Raw genomic sequence first — 12,735 nt, 5'->3', positions numbered from 1 at the left:
TGTATCATTTGATATGCCGTGTCACAGGCACAGAGCGTTTTCATTGGCTCAGAAAATGAACTGGCATTTTTTTTTTTTTTTTTCTTAGAAATCCTGTTTCAGGGACAAAATGATGGATGTTATTTTCATCGTTGAACCAATTTGTACTGCAGCGCCTGCATGCTACAGCAGCTGCTTTGCCTGTGTTGCCTTAATGTTATTGTCTGGGCATCATCACTGGGATCTTAGAAATCATCAGTCACTGAATATTACAGCTCTGTTGTAGCCACGATGGATTTTAATTACAGTGTAAGGCATGCAAACAGCAGTCTTTGTGTTCACTTACAAACACAATGACATCAGCAATTCCTGCAGCTCATGTAAATATTTATGATTTTTTTTTTCTTATTTTTATAGATGAATGCACTTCTGCTCGTAATTTATGCAGCTCCATTTCCGCTTCATTTTTCTCCAGTGCATCAGATCTCTTCAGAGAGATTACAACATTACAACAAATGTTTACGCTTTTATTGTATCATCTTGTTCATCAGAAGAAGCTTTGGCAGTCCTCTCGCTCCTGGGGAAGTTAGAGGCAAAAAAAGCAAGGTTACTGTGAAGCATTACAAAGAGCAGACTGACACCCCGTGCAAGTGTGTGCGCGCTCCACTTCTCTGAAAAGTGTGTGTTTTTATTCTTCTATTCAGAGTCGGGGTATCTGAGCTGCTCCTTTGATGATGGTCTTTGTGGCTGGATCAGGGACAAAGACGGGGACCTGCACTGGGAGACGACGCCTGATCCGTCAGGTAATTGAAGGGCAGCTTGATTCTCCTCAGTCACACGTTTGTAATACGGCAAAGTGTTTGTTTTATAGGCAGGAACTAGAAATAACACGAGCCGCGCTGCTTCACACGTGCAAACTCACACTCTGGCAATCTAAGTAGCTTCTACTCAATTACAGGTCAAGGTGAAATTACTCCAGGGAAGTCGTTTGTCTCCTCTGGAGATTAGCGCTTCACTCTGCAAAGCGATGCAAATGAGAAGTAGATTACGTGACCCATCAGGGATACCTGTGGCTCACATTAAATAGGAATACAACACCGTTACTTTGTGGGTTCAGACGAGGAGAAGACATAGTGAATTATGTTAAGAGGACTCACTATGGGTGGTGAGAAGGCTTAAAGGCGCAGTGTACTGGAACTGTTTAACTAGGTTTGGTTTCCTTTGGCAAATTGTTTATTCTTGCAGTTATTAGTGTTTTCAGACATTCTGAATGAGGCCTCATTTCAGCTTAGTCTGAGCTCCTACACAAAGGCAATAAAGGTTTTTTCTTTCCCCAGACCTTTAAGATCCCTGAAAAATCATTTATAATGAATCATAAGCTAAGTGCTGACTTAGAGAAATTCCTTTTAATGGACAACATTTCAATTTGCAGTAACCCCTCTGTGCTACTAATGTTAATCAGAACACCTAAATAATCGCTTAGTTATACTGTACATATATGTGTGCGTGTGTGTGTCTGCCTAGTTTTTTTGCAAAATCCCCAGTGTGTTATGAAGCATGTAATTATTTACTGTTCATCCCTTTAAGTACTTTGATCGACAGCCACGGGCAAACACTCATGCCCATTAGAGGATTGGCATAGATTTGGAGAGCGCTCATAATTTATGCAGAAAGCTTCTGGGGGCCTGCAGATACTTAATACATCCCCTGCGGTTAACACCAGCCATACATGCTGTATAAGCAAAATACATCAGCATTAATCAGCTAATACTCAGAGGCTCTATCGCCTTTAAATTTTTAAAACTGTAGCTCAACTATCACTAACTAACGCATAAATTAAAATCTCCAAAATACATCTAGTGGCCAGGGCTACTGGCCACTAGATGTATTTTGAGGGAAAGAAGCATAAATGGGTTTGTCTAGTACCTATTTATGTACTGTATATGTATTTTGGAGATTTTGATGCACAGAAACATAAGTATCAGTTCTGTTTATATACCATGTTTGTTTTAAATGATAAATTAACGACAATTACAGGAAAACAAAAACAAGTATTATTTTGCCTTCAGAACTGCCTTAATTATTTGTGGCATAGATTCAAAAAGATGCCGGAAAAGAGATTTCGGTCCATATGGACATGACAGCATCGCACAGTTGTTGCAGATTTATTGGCTGCACATCCACGATGTGAATCTCCAGTTCCAACACAAACCAAAGGTGCTCTAATGGATTGAGATCAGGTGACTGTAGAGGCCATTTGAGTACAGTGGACTCAATGTCATGTTCAAAAAACATTTAGGAATGATTGGAGGTATGTGACATGGTGTGACATCCTGTTGGAAGCAGACATTAGAAGAGGAGCAGTCCATGCTGACCATGTCCACTGTAGTCACAGAGGGATGGACATGGTCAGCAACAATACGCAGGAAGGCTGAGGCTCATGGTGTTACCAGAAAATGTCCTTTTGACTATCACACCATCACACCGAGCCTGAACCATTGATACAACACAGCATGGATGTTTGGCCAACTATCGTCTAAATGTCACCGCAGAAATGGAGACTTATGCAACGTTTTTCGAGTCTTCTATTGTCCAATTCGGATGAGCCCTTGGGAATTGTAGCCTCGGTTTTCTGTAGCACATCTGCTTCAATGTTCCACATGTTGTGCATTCAGAGATGACCTTTGAGTTATTTTGATATGACTTGAGTTACTATACCGTCTGAGTCTGGCTATTCTCATCTCATCTATGACATCAATAGAGCTTTACTTTACACAGAGAACTGCCACTCACATCTGTTTTGATTTTATTCAGACCATTCTCTGTAAACCCGAGAGATGGTTGTGGAGAAATATCCCAGTACAGTAAATCACATGCAGCCAAGAGCAGCTAATCTGGCATCAACAAAGTGCCTCGTTCAAAATCACTTAAATCTAATTTCTTCCTCATTCTGATCCTCAGTTTGAACTTCAGCAAATCATATTGATTATGTCTACATGCCTTAAAGCACTGAGTCACTGCCATTGATTGGTTGGTTAGATATTTGTGTTAACAAGCAGTTTCAAAAGTGTACCTATTGAATTGGCTGGTGTGTAAATTTCTTTTTACTATTCTTCAAGTGACAGCAATTAAAGTGACAGGAAAACACAATGTGGCTTTCTAGAAACCAATCACTGGGGAAACATTTTCATCATAAGTTTGCATCGTGATTCTTTTTCAAAGTAGAAAATAGCACCAATAAAAATTTTTAAATGACAGGTATGTGTGATGGTATACATAGGTGAAATAGAAACCAGTTTCTGTAGCAGTAAAAATGCACATGCATCCCATAAACAAAGCTAAAGGAAAGAGAGTTTTGTCCATGTTTGTGTTCATTTTAGTTCTTCTGGCCTGTTTTAACACATTTTCTCTCAGATCTGTCTTTCAGCTTTGTTTGGCTCAACTGAAGTGCATTCAAACCAAATCCCTGATTCTTGCTTATGTATTTTTCTGCACTGTGTACAGTCTGATGGTGATATAGGTGATAAACAACATGACATTTAGAAAAAAAATGGCAAAGCCACTACCATTGATTATTTTATTAAGTAGTTTCAGAGTACAGCCTTCTCACAGAAAGCTCATGCAGCTTAATCTTATCAACACAACTCAGTCTTTACTCTTTTTTAGTGAAAATTTAGTCTGCAATGTCATCACTGATTGAATTTAAAGTCAGTGGCTTGCATTAACAGGTGGACGCTACCTAACAATACCCGAAGCAGGAAACAAGAGGACTGGACGAGGAGCGCGGCTGGTCCTCCCGCTTACCCCTCCCTGGAATGACGGCAATCTGTGCTTGTCATTCCGGCACAAGCTGGCAGGTCATCATGTGGGAATGCTCCAAGTGTTTGTGAAGAAGGGAAAGCAGTACAGTCCAGCAGTCTGGGGTCGAACAGGTGGAAATGGCTGGAGACACACCCAGATCACATTATGGGGCACAGGCCTGGAAAGTGTAAGTATAACAATAAATATTAAAAAATGAGTCCCTCATAAAGTAAAAATATTTAAACATCTAACATCATTTTATGTTCATACTTTATGTTCCTGCTCCTATGTAAGAATATCTCAGTGTGCATTTTGCTGCTGTTCCTCAGGTGATCCTGAAGGGGGAGCGCGGGCGAGGCAGGAGCGGAGAGATGGCCGTGGACGACATAACCTTGAGGAAAGGCTCCTGCACAGAGGAGCACAATCTGAGGAGACTTTGACTGACAGAACAGGGCGAGGCAGAAAGAAAACAAGAGAGAAACTCATCTCAAAGAGAACGGACTCTGTTGTGACCCCCCCTCTCCCCGCTCTCTCTCTCTCTGCCTGGGCACTCACTGATCCCTCCCTAAACCCCTCAGTCGTCATGTAAACAAAATCCCCCAAAATCATGCGTCTGCAGAACAGTGGGTTTCTCTCACTCGGCTGTCCGTTAATAAAAGGACTGAACCTGTCCTCGTGGGTGGATCCCAGCAGCACATCCCCAGTCCTCTCAGCTTCCATCTCACTCCATCACCTTGTTACTCTAAAGTGTGCATGTACCTACTCACCATGGAAATGTCCTCCGCCTAACAGCACTGGCAGCCTTCCAGCCGCACCACTGACAGGCCCGCGCTCACTTCATTTCTTCCTGGATAGAGGATTGTTCCTTTATTTAGGGAGCCCGCTTTTGCTTTGCTTTGATCCTTTAACCACAAGCCATTGCTTTTTTAGTTGCTTAATGGTGAAAACATGTGGCCAGGGGTGCATTTTGTGACTGTTTTGATCAGCAAAAAAAGAAGAAAGAAGCGGTAGATTTCTTTTGGTTAGAGATTTAAAAAAATGTACATAAAATACAAATTGTATTTGTCAAAATTGAATTGGTTCTAAAAACTGACCAAAAGTCAGTTTACCGCTGATTTTGCTGGTCAAATGTGAGTTGTTTTTCATTTTTAATTACCGGCTACTGTTCTATAGCACAGCTTAGTCTGAAAGGTCCTTTTTGTTGCCACAGCATTTCAAAGACCTGCTTTGTCGCAGAAAGTTTGGATATTTAGCATCTTTTCTATCGTTTTATCGCCTGTCGAGGTTGGTTAAACTCTGCGATCATGTTCTTCAGATACTTGAAACGTGTAAACCAGAATCATCGTACGATTTTCGAGTCAACTGAAAAGTTACTTTCTATTATACACTTTGTGCTTTGTTATATTAAGTGCAGTTTGTTATAAAGATGATGACACCAACACCTTTTTAGGTTTTCACAAATTGTATTATTGTAAATGTAGTTGTGTGTACATACTCTAAACAATCCCATTTGTTGTGTGGTTTATATGTTATGTAAATTCATCCGTAGATATTGATTGGATTTCAGCTGGTTGATATTTCAACTTTTAAGGAAAGAACGTGTATACAGATCCAAACCTTGTGTAGTGCAAGGCTGTTTAAAGTGTGCAAAAATGTGTGTCGTCGTATGGTTTAAAGCTCTGTTTGTAACTTGCTAAACACATAGTTGCATATTGTACGCTGTGATAATGAAGGGCATTGTAAAGGTTTTCTGTGTGCATGGTTGCATTCGCCAAATTCAGAATTATCCAGACCAGTATGTAAATAAAAAAAAACAACATTTGAATGGTGTGTTTAAAAAACCAAAACAACAAAAAACCAAAATTGGCTTACTTCCAAAGACGCACATGTTAGGTGATTGGTGATTCTAAATTAGCTGTAGATATGGATGTGTGAGACAAATAAAGGTTTTACAGTGCAATCAATAAAGTTCTGAATGTGTGTGTGTGTGGGCGAGCATTTGGGTTGTGAATGTGGCTTGTATCGTGAAATCCTTTGTGTGGTCTGAACACAAAAGCACCATATTGTTTAAGCCAGTTAATTTACATTTCCAGTCCACCTAGCCCCACAATCCTTACAAAACAACATAGTTTTAAAGGTAAAATGTTAATATTTGGAAAAAATACTAGTCCCAGCCGGGACTCAGAAATGACAATATTTTGGAAATATCAAAAACTGCAGATCCAGAAATGCCTGCTGTTTCCAAAAGTGAGTCAATCTCCAAAGACATCAGTGTTAAAATGCAACTTTACAGCCTTTTAAAAAAAGACTTTGGTGTCTGCAGCTAATTTACACCTTCATCGCATATCGAAGGGTGTTGAGGGTGAGTTTTTTTTAACGCACAAAAAGTTCTGCAAAATCATCATTGATGTAGTCACTTTGACTAAGAGGTAAGTGGTGAACACCGAACACCAAATCACAACTGCAGTTGGCTTAAGGCGCTTTATTTTGTAAGGTAAAGACCCTACAATTACACAGAGAAAACCCCAACAATCAACGGATCCCCATGAGCAAGCATTTGTTCACAGTGGGAAGAAAGAACTGCCTTTTAGAAGAAGAAACCTCCAGCAGAACCAGGGAGAGTCAGCCATCTGCTGCTGGGGATGAAGGAAAGGAAACTGGACAAAAGACATGGTGTGTAAGAAAACTTTAGATTAATAATAACCAATAATTAATGCAGATGTGTGTATAGTGAATGAAAAAAGGTGAATTAGGAAGAAACACTGAAAAAAAGCAGCCGAGAGCAGACAGGTGACCCTGGATTCAGAGTCCAGCACTAAGTATACGCTTTGTCAAAATGTAAGATTTTAAACATAATCTTAAAAGTAGAGCGGATGTCTGTCTACCAAATCCAAACTGGGAGCTGGTTCCACAAAAGAGAGGCCTGAAAGCTGAAGGCTCTCCGTCCTATTCTACTTTTAACTACCCTAGGAACCACAAGTAAACAAGCAGATATGTACTATTACAGGAGTCCAGCCTGGACGTAATAAATGCATGAACTATTTTCTCAGCATCTCTCAGCAAGCACTCCTACATATTTGCTTAATATGCACACTGAAGGACATATCCTGGTGAAAACAATGCCAAGATTCCTCACAGTGTTACTGGAGACCAGGGTAATGTCATCCAGAGTAAGCATCTGGACAGTTTCTAAGAGTTTAGTTTTATCTTAATTTAGAAGCACAGAAGCAGAGGTCATGCAGGTCCTTACCAATGGATGAATAGATATCTATGAATTTGAGTCATTGAGCTTGACATCTTGTGTTTTTTTTAGAGAATTTTAATGCATCTGATGTGACTTGCTGTGGAAAACTGTGTTAACAGCCTGTCCAATAAGTCTGTGCCCCACTTGTGTTTAGTGACACTTTTGTATTTCATTAGTATGTCACTTACCACTATTCAGTAAGTAATAACTGCATTTTGTATAAGTATATACTTTTTGTGGGGCTCCATACTGTCTGTGACTTGCTAATTAAGCTTAGCACTTCACTCTCTCTCATACAAATATTATCACTTTGGGCATCAAAAGACCAACATACTGACATTTATAATTCAGGCTTTAAAAGGATTTAAAACTAGTGGGCGGCATCAAGGTGGCTCTCTTTCATATACAGGCCATGACCCCGATGTTGTTGATATTGTAATATATGCAGCCACACAGTTCAGTTACAGCTCTATCAACAGCAGGTCATGCTATAAAAATGAAAATGTCAATACTCCAGTGAAATAAAAGAGAAAGAGAGAGTGTAACAATTCAAAGTGCACATTTCACAAATTTGAAACATCTAAAGAAGTTTTAAATACTTTTATTGTGATAGTTAAACGGTGGTAAGAGTGGCAGACGGGTTCAAGTTGGGGCGTAATTACATCAGGGCTCTTCTCTCAGCCCTACTTGTTTGCAATGGTGATGGACAGGTTGACAGATTTTCATTGGAAGTGAGCAGAATAATAAGAATGGATCGCATTTATATAGTGCTTTTCGAGACGCTCAAAGTGCTTTACAATTCCACTATTCATTCACACACAGGTGGAGGCAAGCTACAGTTGTAGCCACAGCTGCTCTGGGGCAGACTGACGGAAGCGAGCCATATCGAGCCATCGGCCCCTCTGGCCAACACCAGTAGGCGGTTGGTGAAGTGTCTTGCCCAAGGACACAACGACCAAGACGGTCCAAGCCGGGGCTTGAACCGGCAACCTTCCGATTAGAAGACGAACTGCCAACTCTTGAGCCACGATTGCCCCAATGGAGAGACAGATGTGAATACATAGGAGGGACAGCTCAGGTTGAGCAGTTTGGAGACAAAGTTAGAGATGATTTGGACATGTGCAGGCTGGAGCTAGTGGTTTTACAGTATTGGAGAAAGGATGTTGAATATGGAGCTGCCGAACAAAAGGGAAAGAGGAAGGACCTCAGGGAAGGTTCATGGATGTAAGTGAAGGAGGAGCTGGAGAGGGTTTGTGTGACAGAAGAGGATGCTAGCAATAGGATGAGATGCAAGTAGATGATGGCGACCTTTAAAGGCAGAAAAATAGGAAGAAATACAACAATATACAAACAAAGGACATTTGAAATCCGAGTGTTATGATTGGCTTTTCTAAGGAATAAACAAGCCTGTGTTTGCTTAGTGTACGAGCTCATTGTGGTACCTTTAAAATAATGATGTCCCAGAATTTCAAACTATGCTGGAAAAATGATCAAATATGAAGATCACACCACCTTCACACTAGCATCCAATTACTACTGCAGGTCACAAACTTCTGGAATCAGTTTGTTTACTTTCTTTGCTTTATTTGGCTTTACTATTTACCTTTGGAATTACTTTTGTAAGACATGAAAAAAGAAAACTTTTTAATATTTATTCATCAGACAAAAATCTTTCAAGATTCATATACAACAAAATGTAAATTAAAAGATTAAAGGATAACCAATCTGATTCAATCTAATGCTGTGGTGGTGTTTTTTTGTTTCTTTTTAAGAAATCAGACGTTTAAAAAAATGGATCAGATCATAATAATTTGCACACATATGACAAAATTAAATTTAGATGAAAGAGTTTCTTTCTTTGATGAAGCAACTAGTTAGTCAGCAGATGGTTAAAAGGAAGGCACGACATGTTCTTTGATTTATTACTTCAAATCCCCACAGACACTGAAGGATATGCTCTCTTTTTTATGATACAGCCACAAAGCTTCATTATAGCTGTGTGTGAAGGCTGGCAGGTTTCAGATAAAACTGAAGACCAAACCTTGTACATAGTTACAGGCATTAATGCAAATACCATTGTAAATAACTGTGTCACAGAACTGTGAGAAACCACCACACTTACACCTCATGCTGCACCACCAGTTAATTCTTACCATGAAGTAAAGTGGGTCGATCTGCTTCGATATAAGCTTTTAAGTGTTCTTTCTGGTAAGTAGCCTTAGAGAAGTTTAATCACAATAAGCAGGCAGTGGAATTTTTTTTCCACCTTCGCCTGCTTGCATTTTCATATTTCATTATATCAATAGCAGCAGTAACTGAAGCCACCTTGAAATTTTCACAGCTACAGAGTCGATGAAGCTTTGATTGTGTGCTCGCTCTGGTAGACAACAAAAAAAATAGTCTGATGACCTTTAGAGGAATGGCTATGGTGGATAATCTCCTTCAGTCTCCATAACTCACACACACCACCACACAGCAGAAAACAGCGAATGATTCAAACTTTTGTTTGCTCAAATAAGGCCTGCGATTTCGATATTAGATCAGTTCATCTTTCAGATCACTGACCTGTTATGAGATATCTAAAGATCTTCATTTCACTTCTTGGCTGCTTATTTGGGGGCCAAGGGGGCAAGCAAACAATTCTTTTATTGAGATAAACCATCAAGACGGTAAGAGATCCACAGGGAAGTGGAAATAGCCAACCCAAACACATGTAGGTCCCTCTGTGTGTGTGTGTGTGTGTGTGTGTGTGTGTGTGTGTGTGTGTGTGTGTGTGTGTGTGTGTGTGTGTGTGTGTGTGTGTGTGTGTGTGTGCTAGAAACGGTTGTGAAGCCAGGCATAGTTTGTCTCTTTTCCTCTTTTCTCACATAACATGATGAAACACACAATAAGAGAAGGAAGCCTCTGACTGAATGGAAGTGAAAAACCCTCTTAGACTGTGTTATGGTTCTTCTTTGGAAACCTGTCACTGGGATCTATCAGTGCTGTTATGAAGTGCTATTATAATATTATGAATGTCATGAATGAAGAGATACCAAATGATTGACGCTGGCCTGTGCTGTTGCCTCACAGCAAGAAGATCTTTCTGTGTGGAATTTCTATGTTCTCCCCATGTCTCCAGGTACTCCGGCTTACTTCCACAGTCCAAAGACATGCAATTAGTGGGGTTAGGTTAATTGGTATTTGGTGAGTGGTAAATTGGTAAATTGCTCATAGGTGTGAATGCCCTGCAATAGACTGGCAACCCGTCCAGGGTAACCCCCCCTCCCCCATGTTAGCTGAGATAGGCTCTAGCCTCTCTTTGTGATCATGAATTGGATAAGCGGAAGAAAATGGGTGGATGGTGTAAGATTGGTCAGGGAGGCGGGCCAATATCTCATTCTGAGACTGCTCCAGAAAACTTCACGGTGAGGGGTGCGACTTATCCAATCTCATTTGATAAATCAATATGTAGACGTAATGATTCATAACACCTGTGAAGATGGACTGTCTCAGATAAAATGCTGATAAATGCTTTTTCATGAAAAAGCATTTTTTTTCATTAGGGGCGCAAATTGCCTTAATGTGTCCGATGAAATGGGCTATAATTTCGGTAAATTATGCCACCCTCTGAACTGAGCTTTAGAAGATATTCTGATGCTTCCTCTTATTAAAAAAAGATGTATAATATTTATAAATTCTATTATTGCATCCAATTCAATTTTATGTAATTTAAATATTGCCAAAAAACAAAAACAGTTGCCTGAAGACGGGTTATATTGAAAGGTAAAGACCTTGCAATAATACAGAGAAACCCCAACAATCAGATGACCCTTTCCACGTTCCCTTCTAAGTGCATATGTTTATGCGTGTTTATGTGTGTTTTCCATGACTATGTGTATGTGCACAACACAAACATGCACACACAAATGCAGTTGTGGACAAGAGGCCCCCCCCCCACACACACACACAGTTTAATGTCAAGTAAAAGTAATAAAAATAGGTTTTATTTCACCTCATAGTGATCATGGTGGATTTCATTCTTCTTAGTTTATTACTTACAAGCTACGAGTTTGTGAAAAATCCAAATCAGGCTTTAGACCAGCACGCCACAGCTTATACAGGCGCAGTGTTGTTATTGTTTTGTTCTTTCTGTGCTTGTTATTGCGCTGACATCCTTCAGAAGTACTCATGTTATGAAAACGCAATACATTATAACTTACCCTTCTCCTGTTGAAGATGCTCCCCGCTGCTGTAACAATGCAGCATATGAAATACATGAGGAATAAATAAAAACATGCAGAAGCCTGATAAACAATCCCCCTAAACATTCACACAATAATATTATGCTTATTTGAAAACACACTGTTATTTTGTGGGAATCCCCGTTTTTTTGACTTATTAAAGAAGGCTGTTTATTGCGCTTAGAGACTTTCCAAACATTTTCTTTTCCTGTGAAGGTAAAGCAGTTCCTCTAGAGCAGCGTGTTGAACTTAGCTCAGCTCACCTCTGTGAGCACTAAGAATTTCTGATACCACTTGTCTTTGTAAATGAGGAGAGAAATGAAGTTAACTGGCAACCCTGCATCAGAAATAAGATTTTCTTCCATCTCATTTTCTTTATTCTTCTAAAACCAAGTTATATGCTGTGTGTCTAAGAAATGTTCGCATAATAATAGTAGTAGTGCAGTTTTACGTTATAAACCCTGTGCAATCCATATGAGTGTAGCTCATGCTCCCACTAGAGGAAGCAAAAATGTAAAAATTAAAGGTAAGGTCATTTAAAAAAGATGTAAGATGTTTCTACCCATGTCCCACCACCTCTTCAGAGAGGAGTTTGCTCTATTTCCTCGATGTTGCAACATTCCTAACAACTTTGGTTTTATGAGAATCAACAACAACAAAAAATAACCCGTTATTATGTGAGAGACTGAGCGTTACATTCTAGTCTGCTGTTTGATGTTGTGTTTTGAACTTTAACCACTTGTCTAATTCAGGTTTGGGGGTGGGGGTTGGAGCCTATCTCAACTGTCGTAAGGTGAAAGGTGGGGTACACCGTGGATAGGCTGGCAGTCCATCATAGGGCTAACAGAGAGAGACAGACAACCATTCACACCTACACAGTGTGGCCAAATTAAGTGGTAAATGGACTGGTTCTTATATAGCACTTTTTTACTCTACTTGAGCACTCAAAGCACTTTATACAGCATGCCTCATTCGCCCGTTCATATCATCACTTTTTTTCTATGACTAAGTGGTCTTCTATCTAACATTTGCACACATTCAGAAGGCAATGAATGCATCAGAGAACAACGTGGGGTTCAGTATCTTGCTCAAGGATATTTTGGCATGCAGACTGTACAAGCAAGGGATCAAACCACCAACCTTCCAATTAGTGGATGACCTACTCAACCTGCTCTTGAGCAGGAGGTTGGACAGTGGTTAGAATCAACCACTTAGCTGAACATTAATGTCAGCAGTGCTAACCACTGGACCGGCATCCCACACTATTTCTGGTTTTCAGTCATTATTTCCACTTTGTTTTGAAATACTCACCAATTGTCCCGTGCTTCTCGTGTTTAATGTTTTTGTGACCCATCCTATTTAGTTTCACTCGTCACTCTCCTCTCTGCATTGCTCTGTTACACTTTGTGTTTGTAACTTTGTTTCTCACAGTTCTCATGCATTTCCGATGCCATGTACCCAGGCTTACTCTGCCAGAGTCTTGTGATT

General features: G+C 40.0%; 1 protein-coding gene across 4 annotated transcripts in view; it reads left to right on the top strand.

The window, feature by feature from the left end:
• Positions 1 to 5,748, top strand: part of npnta (nephronectin a) — a 56,773-nt gene extending 51,025 nt beyond the window's left edge. For all 4 annotated transcript variants that reach the window (XM_031752267.2, XM_031752268.2, XM_031752269.2 and 1 more), the window contains 3 exons: positions 684 to 782; positions 3,708 to 3,967; positions 4,110 to 5,748. In XM_031752267.2, coding sequence (XP_031608127.1) covers positions 684 to 782; positions 3,708 to 3,967; positions 4,110 to 4,220 — 470 coding nt within the window. In that variant the 3' untranslated portion in view covers positions 4,221 to 5,748. The remainder of the gene's footprint in view (positions 1 to 683; positions 783 to 3,707; positions 3,968 to 4,109) is intronic.
• The last annotated feature ends 6,987 nt before the right edge of the window (positions 5,749 to 12,735 follow it).

This window comes from Oreochromis aureus, linkage group 6 (genome assembly GCF_013358895.1).
Source record: "Oreochromis aureus strain Israel breed Guangdong linkage group 6, ZZ_aureus, whole genome shotgun sequence".
Classification (NCBI taxonomy): domain Eukaryota; kingdom Metazoa; phylum Chordata; class Actinopteri; order Cichliformes; family Cichlidae; genus Oreochromis; species Oreochromis aureus.
This window is presented reverse-complemented; position numbering and strand designations above follow the sequence as displayed.